The following is a 15,888-nucleotide window of genomic DNA, read 5'->3' as shown; positions in this document are numbered from 1 at the left end:
CCCTCGATGGGTTCTGGAGAAAATGAGGGGAACTCCTCCCATGTAAATATAATAGCCATAACTTCGCCGTTTATGAACCTATTTTAATGCCTTTAATTTCGTGTGTGTACAATTGCTACAAGTTGGTGCCATTTAAATATGATGAGGATCAGAGTGGGTTCTGGAGACAAAATATGTAAGTCCTCAACCGATGGGTATAATTGAGTTTTGTTTGAAGATATTTGGTGTAGGTTCCAATGAAATAACAAAACCAGTTCATCATTGACTATTTAAGGGTCTGATAATGTGGCTCGGAGACAAAATATGTAACTCCTCAACCGATAGGAATAATTGAGTTGTGTTTGAAGATATTTGGTGTAGGTTCTAATGAAATTGCAAAGCCAGTTCATCATTGACTATTTTAGGGTCTGATAATGTGCCTTGGAGACAAAATATGTAACTCCTCAACCGATGGGAATAATTGAGGTGTGTTTGAAGCTATTTGGTGTAGGTTCTAATGAAATTGCAAAGTCAATTCATCATTGACTATTTAGTTAGGTTAGGTTGGAACATATAAGACAATATAAAACTAAGGGAGCAGGGCGCGGCAGCGCCCTGCGAGCGGGCGGTTCCAATCAATGTTAACTCAGACCTTACCTTCATCACGTTTATAGAATTTTATATTGTATAAATATAAATGTTAGTATATCATCGCTAAAAAGGGTGAAAAAAAATTTGTAACAAAAAAATACTACCGACTTCTATGTCACTACAAAGTAAAAAAATAATTGAAATAAATGTTGGTTCAGTACATATTTCTGAAGTCGGCGCTCATATTAGACACGCTGTTTACATCGTTATCCAACGAAATATATTGAGCGCCGACTATAGTGAATATTTGAGCGTTCGAGTGTACTTCTTTATAATAGCTGGTTACGAACGGCGCGTGCTTATCGATTGTTATGATTGTGTAATGGGTGTCATTAATGAGTAATAGCTTCAGGCGTTTATTCTTTTACTATTTTTGAAAACTTTTGTATGGAATGTTAAACAAGGAGGTTCTGTATTTGACAACTTTTCGCGCGTGTGTGTATGTATGTTTATAATTTCGTGTTTTTTTCGAAAAACTGACCTAATTTGGACGGGGTTTTCGTTATTTACATTTTACAAGGAAATATTTGTAGCAACTTTCGTGGAATACCGGCATTACAGGAATTCTTATAGAATCTTTAATAACTAGAGTGTTTTTGAATCTATAGCATTTATTGTTTTCGTTTGAAAGAATATTTAGATAAATGTAGTACTGATAAATACGCACTGTGAAACGTCAAAAGCAACCTGTAACTTTTTCAGAATTTAACTTAGGTTATCAACATTTTTTGTTACCATTGTTACCGAATGCAACTGTCATGTAAAACATGCAAAAAGTGGTATAATAGGGTAGAGAGTCTATTTCCCAGCTCATTACATCGCATGCAGGCGACTGACGTCTACAGGTCCCCGTCCTGTCAGCAGTATGGATGGTGCAATTACTCTGCTGTCGCGGCGCAACCTATCGATTGCAATTCGCTATCCACTTGTGACTTGTTCTTTTAATTCCATTTACTGATATTTGTTTTGTCTGTATACTTGATACAGGCCGACAGGGTTAATAATCATCGTTATAGACTGCTACATAGGATATCGGGTTTGATCTGCGTTTGCGTACTCACTTCAAGTTATAATATAAAAGCAAAAGGATATTACTACTGACCTAAGCTAAACTACTAACATACGTAGTTATGACATTATAACTATCAAATTTGGACAATAGGTTCATTTTATGATTTACAAACTCACTAAGTAAGGATTATTTGGTAATCAACCCCTAGGGTGTTAAATAGGGTTTGAGTGCTTGTATAGTCTGCACGTACAAAGTCGCAGTCAACGGTTAGTATGTAATATTTGTATGTTTACAGCCAATGCATGTAATGAACATGACACCTTTGTAATTCTTTCTCCTAATTATACAGTTTTGTGGCCTGGCTACATTAAAATAATAAAATACGTCGAAAGTAAAAATTACAAAAGTATAATAGAAACTAGCCATTCTTTAATTAAAGAAGATAAAGAAAATTTCTTGTTAAATTAATGAATTGAATAAAAATACAGCCAAGTAATGTAATCAATTATACACGTATAAAAGCTGACCCAATTAGTGGGAATTGTCGCGTCGGGACGAGCGTAATTGCCTGTTACACGAACTAGTGATAAGAGAAACGTATTATTATTTTTACTTTTATTGTAAATTCTTTCATATTTACATTGTATAAGAATTATGACTTGTAAATAATACAAACGATTGTTGTGTTAATATTGAAATAATAATTTGGGTAATGAAACAAAACTAATATCGTTACTAAATAAACGCTAATTGGAAATAAGATGATTATTAGAAATTAACTTAAACATGATTTATTTTAACTCATTGGACTGTTAAATATATTTGTTGCCTTGCTTGACTATTCTTAAATTATATTACAAGTAAGATATTATAAATTATCCGTATAATATATGTAGTACTGACACTAGATAAGACTCATTAATATCATTCATATTACAAAGGTGGTGTAGATAATAAGTGATCCACAAAGTTAAGCAACTGTAGGCGGAAGTTGCATGGGTGACATGATTAAATTAAATGCGCGCTTCCGTGCGTCGGAGGTCATGTTAAACCATCGTTCTCTGTTGTTATTATTACTATTAGATAGCAACCATTGAATCAGTGATATAGCATAGTGGTTGAAACTCAGTCTCTCAATCGAGGGGTCCGAGGAACAAAGGAATACTTTTAAAATTATGTGCGTACTAGAAGTTTCTTATCTTGCTTTTACGGTGAAGGAAAACATCGTGAGGAAACCTGTACACCTGAGAGATTTATAAAATCCCAGCGATGTCAAGTCTACCAATACGCACTTGGCAGGCGTGATGGACTATGGCCTTGTCCTTCTCATTGCGAGAGGAGATCCGAGTCCAGCAGTGGAATAGTAATTTGTTGATGACGAACCATTAAATTGTGTCGGAGGCATTACAAAAACCTGTTAAAAAAAAACACGGTAAAGTAAATTTGTGACCTCTCCTAATTGTAGACAAAAGTCCCTATCCAGGCAACACCCAAATCGAGCGTCGTAGCCAACTTACCTACATAAGATATTAAAAGTGAACTGCAAGTTGTGAAGTCATAAGGCAACAATGCAAGTGTTTGCCAACAGTTATCAGATGGCGTCAGCAAACTAACTTTATTACGAGTCGAGGGCTATTATCACTCTCTTAGAGCTTGTTGTATAACTTCTATACAACTGTACTCTAGCATACTTTCGCACAGTTGAAACGCTTTTTCCTTTTGTTAAACTGTTACTCTTATAACGGTATGGCGTCGGATTGCGAGGTGATAGAATGTACGCATTATGACACAATAACTATTTATATTGTGACCGCAACTTTATTTCTTGTGTTATTGTGAGCCTTATCATTTTTATTGAAGTAAAGAGTGAATCCTTTCCTTAGATTAACTACATGTACAATTGTCACGCCTCTCTGTTTTTCAAATTCTCAAAGATATATAAAGTCTACCGATACGCATTTGGCCATCGCGGAGGGCAACTAACCTAACCTAACCAAATGTAATCCTAATTCAAAGAGGAAATCAGTGCCTAGCGTGAGACAGTAATCGATTGACGACGACACTGCAATTATTACATATAGAAAGTAATGTGCATTAAATCGCTTTACTCTCCTATCTTAACTCTTCAGCGATACGACAATGGGCAAGAGACCTAGTTTCAACTCCGAAGATCCCAAAAGTCTCCTGCCCGTGATTACGCCTCCATCCTTCAAACTGGGACGTGGCACAATACACGAACTACTTGGCATCGCCTCAAGAACTACTATCCTCGATTACGGATTGTTAGTACCAAAACGTAAAGTACATAAAGATGCTGAATTTATTGTTATAAGAATCATAAATGTTTTATGCCATTAAGCCCAAGGGTCACATTGTTATCATCCAACTGGTCAATGCTCCGTTTACCTATACTAAACTTCCTAATGATAAGGGAATTATTTTCTGCGCAAGGTTTTTTTATAATAAAAGCAATAAGCTTGCTTTCTAGATTGAAAGTTCAACTTTGAAATGTTAGGAGCCCTTTACTGATTAAGAGTTCTTATCAAACTCTGCGCTGAGTAGTAAATTTGAATTGTAATAGTAACGGTAAGGTGTTCGTTACACATTTTACTTTTATCTTAATTTTGAATTACTACTTAAAACTACATTTTATTTTAGTAGTAATTCAAAAGTTTGCGTTACCAACTTATCCCATTAAGTAAATTATCACGAGGTACCAGGCTGACATAACACGTGAGCACGCCAGATGCCGAGCAGACTGCCCGGCGTTTCACTATTTAATGGCCTATTATATTATTTTTGCATGTGTACTTTCCCTACTCATCACAAAATGTGCAATAAAACTGTAGTTTCCTATCATCATAAAGGAGAAAGGCATTATTTTGTGATGCTGAAAAAGTAGCCATAGTCATAGTCACGGAATATCAACCGTCACTCTATCTATTCGCTATATTTTGGTATATTATAACAAGGTTTTTTATTAATGTGGTCAAAGTGATTCCCATAAGGCTGCGTCTTATTCTGATAAAAGCCAAGCTCCTAATAAAGGATTTTTTTATTTATTCAACACAGAAATACCCTAAACTACGCAAGAAAAGCCTAAAAACTACTTGTAAGCAACTGTTCCGGAGCCTTATATTTTACGTAAGCGATCTCGAAGGACCAGGCGCACATAACACGTGAGCGGCGAGCCAGATGCCGCGCAGACAGCCCGGCGTCCGACCGTTTTATGGCACGTCCACCTATATTATTGTTTCATACAACCCACGTTCCTTACAACGTTTCGCCTTGTAATAAAACCGTAGGTCCTAATAATCAAAAAGGCGTAGTAGTTATTTTTATGTCGGAAAGGAAAATTGTGCCAAGAAATTCTAACACAACATGAGACGTAACAACGCTATATATCCTAACGGATGTGCCATTGTATATAATTTTTACATTTTATATGGAATTTGTGGCAAAAATCATTAAAGTTCGTCTGATGTAGCACCAACTCTGGTGAGGCATTTTCGCTTTATGAAGGCATTCCATCCTAGCCGTAAAGGGCAGTGATTTTAAATTTAATTAAAAATTACCAATTCAGCTTTCTATACAGATTAAGAAAAATGTAAGACATCAAAGTATTTATCTGGGATCACAGACCTTACACTCTTTATACGATCATCGTGATAATCCGCAAATCCAAGAGTTTAACTGTGAAAACTTTATACTATATACTTAGATGTACATTTTTCTTAGATGGCGCTATATACTCGTACCTACAACTTTTATATCATTTAACGGATTGCCAAAACATTTTAGAATACGGTTCTCCAGACTACATTCAAACATACAAAGGCAACTTCTGCCTGTTCTGCCAACATTAAGGATATAAATGATGATGATCTACATTGTTTCGTATGTTTTGTGTACAGCGGGTACTTGAAGAGGTATTGGAAGTTTAGCTCCCGGGCGGGTAATGTTGTCTGTAAGACGAGGGGCGACCGAGACTCGCATTCATTACCTTCGAGTAGGGTTTAGTGAGGGTTGGTGTATATCACATCTCGTTTGAATAATGCGCAGTTATTTGGACACGTCACTCTCAATTTATGTTCCAATTAATCTTTCATGGTGAGTACTCACAATTTCACATTTTCAAATAAAATATAAATTATTCTTACGGATAGAACTACAAATTATTGCCGGATTTCGAAAATAAATATGATTACTTTTCATATACATTTCAACTATAAATATCACAAAAGATAGACAATAATTTTCAAGCAGACCTTACACTGAGATAACTATTGGAACCTATTTACTACCCTTTAGAAGATCTATCTCGCACTGAAAGTCATTTTCATTCATTTACTCGTGCGTACATATATGGTTCTCAAATTTAACCCCTTTGTTATAATTTCGCAAAAGGAACATTAACTAAACCAACATTCGAACAAAACGAATGCAAAGAAATTTTCAAACGCTCTGTGATTTTATACGTATTCTTTGTTCTGATGTTTGTACTACAACTATAGTGTGTTCTCGGCACGAGAAGCTTATAAAAACGAACATTTCACCCATTGTGGAGCAAAACAAAAAGGCTGCTGTAAAATGTTTAGGTTCGCAGTTAAGTTCCGCAACACGTCATCTGCATTCGCTCCCTGTCTGCACATTTCTGAAAGTAAAATATTAACTCGTACGCAAATGTTCATGTTATTAAATTATTCAGTACTGTTTACATAATATATTCTTACGCTCAAATAGCTTATAAGATTTTAACGTAATATTATATGAATTCGAATGTAACGCCGGTTTTAACCGATTGCGGAGGGTGATGTTTTCGAGAACATGTCTCAATCTTTGGCATGCCCTGAATTCATCGAAACTGAGAATACAACAGACTATATTTTTAAGCAATTTTTTAAATAATGTATCTCCAGTTTCTCTCCAGTCCAAATTTCGGATTCTTACGGCTTTGTCACGATGAAGCTACATAGGTTTACCTACTCCTACTTAATATTCTTAAAAATGCCAAAGGTTTAGTAAGCTTCATGTCCATGAACATCTGTAATGAACCTCAAATAGGACTACAGTGTTCAGGTAACACAGGAGTTACCTTACATTCTTGTAAGTAGAACGTACTCGTAGCTGCACTTTACACGATTCGTGGTCAACATTATTGTGTAAGTTTCCTCACGATGATTTCCTTCACCGTTATAGCAAGTGGTAATTAAATTCAAATAAACATATAACTCAAAAAATCATTATCTGCAATACGAATCTAGGATTCTAGGAACCTAAAGATGCTGAATTTCAACCACTAAGCTATCACTGCTATTATATAAGTCAAACACAGATATGTAGGGCATCTTTCTCTATCTTCATTATCCGTAGGAACATAAAAGATTGTATAGTCTTAAACTGTATTTATAAACAATCACTTAAATTTATTTATATGGAAATAATACCAACGAACGTCCGTAATTAATGTTGTTAACTTATAAGCGATTTTTCTGATAAAAACGTTTTTGAATCACCGGTGGAGTCATTAAATAAACGCAACTCGTGTGTGAAATTGCCCGTCACGGCCTTGTTAGGGAATAAATAAAGCCTTTTGGAAGCTCGAAAGTATGTAATACGCAAACCTTTATAGTACGGGGCATTCATTCGTGTTGAAATAATTTAAGTACCTACTTTTATTTTGTGCCTTTAAAACGTTTTCCAATTGAACAGCCTCGAAAGTATAAATGCGTAATTTTAGAGAAATTGAATGAACCTTTTAATATCTGGGATCCTGAGGCTGAATGTTTTCTCCAAAAAGATTTTTAATGCTCTTGTTAATGTGTTCATTTAATCACGTCTTTTATAAAGTAGATTGGAGCCGCTGATCTCACTAGTAGTCCTGTACTCTTAGTGTGAGATTTTCGTTTTTAAAAAGATGACTGTTTTTGTTTACGCATTTCCCATAATATTCCAACCAGTTCCTCTAGGAGCGCTGATTGGAAATGTATGGGCAAATACGTAAACAAATACCAAAACAGTCATTTTTGTAAAAAAGGGGAAAACTCATACTAAGGGTACTGGTTATCACAACTGTAATAGGATACTCATAATATTTGCATTATGGCACGTAACTTTGAGTCTAACCGCAATCTTCATTTATCCTTCAGTGAATATGTTAAGCGGAAGTTCATATTTCATGTGTTTCCGGTCCAATGCGCTGACCAGTCGGGTTCGGAGGGTCCGAAACAAATTAACTAATAGAGACCGGGCAACGACTGCAAACAACTTCCCTTTGTAAAACAAAGGGATACGTTATCTGTTATTTTGGTTATTGCTTTACGTGGAATGTGGTGTGTTAAAGTAACATTTGGATAACCTCTTTTTTAACACGCTTTTATTAGCTTGAGTTGTATGTATGTATGTATGTACGTAACAGTAACGGAATCTTTGAACCCAATTTCTATCCACTTTGAACGTTCAGTTTAATTCAAAATTTTGAAGAATTATCAAAAACCGATGACAATACACGATTTTAATAATTTTGTACCATTGTCCTTATTAACATTCTCAGGATTAACGATTTTCGAGGCGAGATTGTTCAAGCACCTTAGACAAAGTTCATCGCAAGTTTAGATTGCAAATAATTATTGCTTTTTAGTTTCAGTAGGCGTAACTATTATAGCGTGATTTTTAGTTTAGAAAATAATAATGTTATTACCCCATTAAATCAAATGTTCTGAAACATATCTATAATGCCCTCTTGTAGCATGATTTTTAGGATTCCGTACTCAAAGGTTAAAATGAAACCCTCTGCGGTCTGTTCATGTGTCACTGGGCTTTATCTCTTAAATCGTAATAGATAGACACTTGATTTTTTACAAACGATGCATAATGGTGGTCGCTATAACAACAAATACTAAAAATTAATAAATAATTATAGCTCAAAAAACTTTTGTTGATTGAGTTGATTTTATCATAAAAGCGAGTTTTTTAGTTTTTTGAACTATAATTATTTAAAGTGGAAAGAAATACTTTATTTGCTGCAGAAAACATGTACGGACATATATAATCCACTGTAATATTTCTGTAACTTAGATCTTCAGAGGTGCAATGTTAACTCTAGTTGATTCATCTCTATTATAATGTCGATGACCAAACCCTTCAAACTACGTCAAACATTAAAAAAATATTTAATAAAATGAATAAACCAAATAAGCGCGGCGATGGTGCTACCGCAATTAAATCATGAACACCATTTGGATGAATAAAAAGATTAATTACATATAACCCATATTTAGTTTTTATGTAAATAATCTTTGTACGCATATCAGGTTAAAGATCACGGGGTCGCGAGGACCTTTAATTGCGTCCCCTGACCTCCCGCCGTTTTATTGTTTTATTTGTAAATTAAAATTACCGGCATACTCTTCATTACATATCTTTATTTATGTTTCTGTGCAAAGCGTTAAAACGGACGCATTATTATATTGTGTGTTCGAGTAATGTATTTTTCAGTAACAGTTAAAGAAAGTAAATTTAACCATTAATATGCGAATGATAGTTAATTAATTCATTTAAATATTAAAGTATCAGTACTTTTTCTGTAGCCGTTGACCTGCTAATACAAGGTGCTAAAAATGACGCCTTATACATTTGAAAACCCTAACCCTTCCCTGTGTTGTGGGTGCTATAGACACACACCTAATAAAACACACACACACAAACACACTTTACAAATACCTAAATCCGCAAGACCGCAGACCTTCTTCTAAGTATTATTAAAAGTAAAATTTATTGTGAAATGAATTAAGAAGGCACTGCAATTTATTTTCCGAATAATTGTGAAGTATACTTTAACTTTAACGACCTCAATCAATTTATAAACAAAATATATTTCAGATGAATAGAAATTAAAACTACAGGTAAAGTGAGAGCACTTTTTTCAGAGTAATATTTTTTCTGTATTTCATCAGTTTACACTTTTTGAAGAGTCTCACGTTTAAATGTCAGTTGCCTTAGGTTATATATAGTTTTCTTCTTCTATAATATCTTCTTGTAAAATAAAGTATATTTTTTTTATATTTGAGTCTAACGATGAAGTAGACATGCTACCTCATGTAAAGTAGTCGTTATCATAGGTGACGTTCTACAACATTGTGCTAATTCTATTATATAAATAGCACGCAAGCAAGTAGTTCATCTGTTGGTAAATGGCCGCGCAGCCGACCTTGGATTCCCATAATCAATCTCAGATAGGATTGTAGACTTACCGCAAATCATTCGCAGGTGCGTTGCTCCCCCCGAGAACTAAGTTGGAACGTCTCGCACATACATTTACCATTTCTTTCGAATCAGAATATAACAGCAGAAAATAGCAGCGGTTTTTATAAGAAGAATGGTTGTACGAGTATAAGATTGACACATTTAAAAAAGATTTTACCAGCATGAAGATTGAATCTATCGTGAGATTACTTGTCTGTCTTGCACAGATGAATAAAATAAATTATTATCAATTCTAATTCAATCAATATCTTTTCACGTTGCGTCTAGATGCCACTTAATTACCCGCGAAAATATATATTTTAATAAAAAGCAAAATGATAAAACATTTTAATCTGATAATAATTATCGTTTTAACGCATTTAAACATATTAACTCGACGACCACAAATCCGGGAAAATCGAAAATGGTAAAATATGTAAATCAACTAAAAACCGCAATCAAAATCCGCTGAAGCATGGGGAGAGCCGCGCGAGTAAAAACTATTTTAACATTTCATCTCGTATTTACTGACCATTCATTAAAATTACATTTTAAGTTTAAATATTGTGGTTCAAATTTAAACCGGTCTGACATTAATTGGGTTAATGTTCAAGAGAAGAAATATGCTCTTATAAGGCCAGCAGTGTGATGTTGATTGCATTGTAAAAATATTTTTAGCTCGTGTTCCAACAGGCGAAATTTTTACGATTTCCGTAACATTTTAGCACCCTAAAATAGTAGATGAAGTATTTTCTATGCTAAATAAATGTTGCTTGTGAGTTACTGTGATGCTACCTGGTTTCATCTACCTTTTTATAGATACTCTTATTAATATAAAACTTAAAAATTAATACAACTTTTGAGAAAAGTCATTACACGATTTTATTACCTGAGACATAAGTATCGAATTACTCTTTAAGTACTATATAGGTGATATTTATGTTGATATAATTGCAAGTAGAACACTCATTATGATATAGTACTACTTACAATTTACAACCCTACTCGTATAAATGCAGTAAGTTCTATAAAATGTAAATTGCACTACTCGATTCAATCGCTTTGCCGATCTAAATGGTAATAATTCCTAACTACTGCTACGAACCGGCGTAGCTATGTTTCGACGTAGTGCTGGTGTAGTATGGCGCTACAGCGTAGTATTGGCGTAGACCCAATTTTGTAACCTTTATTTTCGTTAAGCCTTTGTACAATTTGGTACAACTTCTTAACAATACGTGTACAATTACTGGTCGTTAAACATATTTCATTGAAAAAGTTCTTTGATATTTACAATAAAGTATTTTGGTAGCACCAACTTTTAATGTTATTGCGAAACAAAGCGCTATCAATATAAATACACCATAAAATATTTATTTTGCTTTATTAGCAAATTTTGACATGTTACAAGAAATTATTTCTTTAATTATAATTTAATAATAAGTATATAGGATTATGTATATAAATATTTATTTTTCTTTATGTGTCACAGGAACGCAAAAAAGAGAATTCTTATGAATTTAATTATTTTGTTTCTAATTTATTTTTTAATAAATTAGAAACTAATTTTATTATCATATTTTAGATCGAACCCTGAATTAAAATGTAAATTATATTTTTCCATCACAATTTCTATCTGAATGACTTCGCTCAATCTCTATCTAAACCATATTTAATAAAGAAGAAGCATTTTTGATTACCCACATGTGAATTGTTAATCTGTCAACTATACCACAGACTATATCTTGTTATATTCCACTATTTTTATTCGTAATAATGCAATCCTACCTACAATTGTAAAATATCAAGAATTTTGTTTTGTTCCGATGTTTGATGTATTTATTTGAAAATGAACATGTATCTTCTTATGTAAATGAGTTGTACTCTTTTAGAAAATAAATATCTGAAACCGTAAAATATGTATTTAAAAAATAACTCGTCACGAAAAACAAAACGGAATGTAGCTTGACACTATTTTTAGCTCAACTGATACAGCTATATCGTTGTATTGTAGCCCATTACCGCTATCGAGCCTTATCGGCGAGGTCAAGTCGCCTTGTCCATACTTCACGCTTATCGTCTACAAGTGGTTAAGGCTTTTACCTGACAATTTATTGTTTGAGTGCCGTTCGGAATTTGATTGTAAATATAAATAAACTTCCCGCTTTTACAATTGATTACACTAACATTATATTAAATTTACTACTTTAACGAAATGGGAAGTCATATTTGTTTTTAGGCATCTGTGCAGTTTTTAAACTGGTTGGAAAAAATACAATAATAATCTTACTACTAACTAGTTTATCTAATTGTATGAATCTCACGAAGCGTTTTCTTCCGCACCGGCACTTATATGAATTAGAAACTTGAATGTCATTTGAAAACGTATTATAACTGACGTACCAGAATAAACTCCGAATCTAAAAAAATCTCCAGACCTATTTATTAAAACACAAAGCAGCGAGATGCTTCGTAAAAGCAGAACACAGCATCCAAACAACGCCCACGCCGCCGACCGCCGCGGGCTGACTGCACCTATTGAGGTACTGTTTGCTTTCCATCTAAAGACTAAACACACAATGTGGCCAGTTTGAAACGCCGCGGCGGAGGCAATCACGGGCTCATTAGCACCGGATATTGGCGGTCTTCTAACGCACAACCCCTAATTTGGCCAACACCGACGCCCTTCGCTTCCGGCGATCGCGTGTGTGTTTTTATTTTCAAAGGGCTCGGTTATAAACTGAATTTCCTTCGTTAGTTAGTGTATATTTTGGTTCATGTTTTCGCAAACCACGAAATATCTCTATATATGATTTTTTAGGACTAGTTAAATGTATATTTTTTTACTGAGTTTTATTGCCATGGGCGTTATTTCTCTCTCTGTATCCCTCTCTCTTAAATTTGAAATAAGTACACCAGAGAATATCGTCATATTTAACCAACCTAAGCTTAAAACTAAATTCAGCACTTATTCATCCTGCGGAATACCTTAACGTATTTGATGAAATTGAAGCAAGGTCGGTAGCAGGAAATGATCGGCGGGTGTCGTGACTGGCGGCGATCAGCGATACGCATCGCCGGCTCACTGGCACCACTACATATCTACAAGAAAAACATTCGACTACACTTTCAGTTAACATTTCAAAATTACTTGTTTTACATGTAGTCACATTATTCAAATTTTATAGACTTGAGTATCTGCGCCACAAGTTACTCAAAAAAGGAATTATAACTAACTAACAATATATACAACAATCATAAAAAAACCTACCTATCATAAATCAAAGGTGGTAGAACCCTTTGTGGTTCGACTCTAGCGGCACCACCGCCACACCTATTTGTGCCTAATGACAGCAGCCACCACCACACCCTTCAAAACGGAATGTCTTCCTAGACATACTTTTCCGAGGCGTGCCAGCTTAGGCCTCAGGGTTAGCGGCGTGGTCGACCTCAGGTAGGAATATCTAATCCTATCTGGGGTTGATTACAGATGTCCATGGGCGGCAGTAGCCACTTACCATCCGATGCACTGTTTCCTCGTCTGCTGCTCCTATATTATATATAAAAAATAAAAATATGCTTTGCTGCGTCTGAGGACTAAATTGGAATCTTGTAGCGTATCTCTGCTTTACCGGAAATTAAAACTCCAGACGTTTCAAGAGACAAACAGTTCTTAAAACTTTGATTTAAGTTTTATATACATCTATTTAAAGGAATGATGTTGTTCGCAGGGGCGCGGCGTGTTGCGCGCACGATGTGCGCGTGCGCGTGGCGGCTGCACGCCTTCACCGCCGCGCTCGTGCTCGCCGCGCATCTTATCAAAGGTTTGTACCTTATCCTACCCTATTGCATTATGAAGCTGACTCCATTAATGAGACGAGAATCCCTCAAAAAAGTGAATTTGCCTTATTATACTGTAAACCAAAGCACTGAAGCGTTAAACTTCTGTTATATGCAGAAACAAGCAAAAGTTGTACTCACTTAAAATACCGTATTTAATTTGGAAATATGCAGCGCAGGATTGAATTGTACACCACTGTAATATTGCTAATTAATACATTTATACTTTGCAAAAACATTTTAATTTTTGATAGTGTTCATTTTATTTATAATTATTTGAGGTAATTAATTATATTGAAGCATGTCTGAATTAAAGCGTATAAAAACTAAGCCGATGGAGTTCCTGAATAGGATTTCATATAATAAAATGATCAGAGCTTCGAACACTGAACGGCGTAGAAAAGTAAAAGCTTAACACTCCTTTTAATTAGTAAGCTGTTGTAGCGATCCTATAAACTGGTGTTTTTATCCCCATCCAAGCACTACCCTGTATTACACTGCGAATATTACGACCGCTTTTTCTGACCAATATCGGGCGAAGGCTTTTATTCCACTCGCCTCGATAGTCTACTTACTCCCGAGGGTAGGTGAAACAAAGATTGGATTTCCTTGGAGATGTTCCAAGCCCAAAAAAGGTTTGATTACTGTGGAATAATAAAACTACTTTTAAAGTAGTGGAATAAAGACGATTCAGACCTCACCGCGATTTATTTTACAAATTGTCTATTCAATTTTAGTATCATAAATGTAGATATTAAATATTTTCAAACGAAATTAATTATTCCACGCTAAAATTATTTCACATGTGCTGAATTACCAAAATTAAGGCTAATACCCTTTTAATGTGACATTTGTGAATAGTGAATTTTCTATGTATATAATATCTATCATCAAATACTATTCTACTATAATATATTTCATTTATAACGTTACATGGTCAAATAAAAATATTTGGTATATGTATATAATGTGACCGTCCCTATATTCTAGTTATTTTATTTTATTGTCTATTGGCACTAATAATTCACATTCATAAGGAATTATCACTACTTGGAAGGTATATTTCGTAAACTACTATGCAGTAGTATTTTATATTGTAAATTAGGTATAAATTGGACAAACATATCGCTTAGATAAAAAAATATTGTAACATAAACATCACTCATGTTTTTTTCAGGTATAGAAGGACGATATAAAGGTTTCAAAATGGATATTTGTGTCAATAGTTAGTAGAACAAACTAAGAAAATGTAAGCAATTTAATACTTGTCGAAAGAACGGTCACGATATGTCGGATATGGAGCGTCCTTAAGGAGGTTGTATGTAGCAATATGTAAAGTAGTGTAAGTAAATAGAGGAAGGCATCGGCCGGAGTTTGCTCCACTCGTTACCGGCTAATGGATGTTTTGTTGAGTCGAGCGCCAATTTATTTGCTCGGCACACACCCGGTAGAGGGCGCCCGCTCCGGGCAGCTTACATAGGGCCGAGTACTCGAGACTTATTTAAACTTGAAAAGTAATCTTCTTAGTTCAAGATTTGGTCGCCTTAATTATATTACTCGAATATAACTTTTTTACTAAATTAATTTCGAGTATGCCAGTTTCATGTCAAGGCAATTTCTGGTTTTTCTTACTATGGCGTGTTTGAAATAATATCAATTGTTTTAAAGGCGGATACTTTGAAGACATGAAGACGAAACACAAACTAACCTTACAGCAAAGTACAAAAACGTCCAAAAATAATAATTTTGTTCCAACAATTGTACTATTTCTGAAGCATGAAGCATTACTTTAATATAACTTGCCATAACAATTTGCATGCCATGACATGCCTGATTGTGAGATTCCTAGCAATTATTGTGAATCTTATTGTACCACTATTACCGCAAATAAATATTTCATTTCATGTTGTGTTTACGTCACGAGAGACATTTACTTAAGTGATATGTTCTTGTTTACCTGACTGTACTATATTTATCCGTAACATTTACTTTAGTACACCAAGTATATAAATATTCCCAAAAGTACCTACGTGTTTACTTACACTGAATTAGGTTGTGGGCTGTGATCTTAATACTGAGAACTTCATATTTTCGTATAAGTTTGAACATAATATATTTACAGCGAAAATCCTAAGCCTTAAAATTTGTAAAGATGATTCCTTTAA

The 15,888-nt window shown here is 34.5% G+C and overlaps 1 protein-coding gene across 1 annotated transcript in view; it reads left to right on the top strand.

The window, feature by feature from the left end:
- Positions 1–15,888, top strand: part of LOC140749091 (neurotrimin) — a 184,125-nt gene that overhangs the window by 30,838 nt on the left and 137,399 nt on the right. Inside the window, exon 2 of the mRNA XM_073082113.1 lies at positions 13,615–13,707. Within this exon, the coding sequence (XP_072938214.1) occupies positions 13,638–13,707 (70 nt within the window). The 5' untranslated portion in view covers positions 13,615–13,637. The remainder of the gene's footprint in view (positions 1–13,614; positions 13,708–15,888) is intronic.

The sequence above is a fragment of the Epargyreus clarus genome, unplaced genomic scaffold, assembly GCF_041222505.1.
Source record: "Epargyreus clarus isolate Ecla_fem2 unplaced genomic scaffold, WU_Ecla_fem_2.2 ptg000017l, whole genome shotgun sequence".
NCBI lineage: Eukaryota > Metazoa > Arthropoda > Insecta > Lepidoptera > Hesperiidae > Epargyreus > Epargyreus clarus.
Note: the sequence above shows the minus strand (reverse complement) of the source record. Positions and strands in the feature narration are given on the sequence as shown.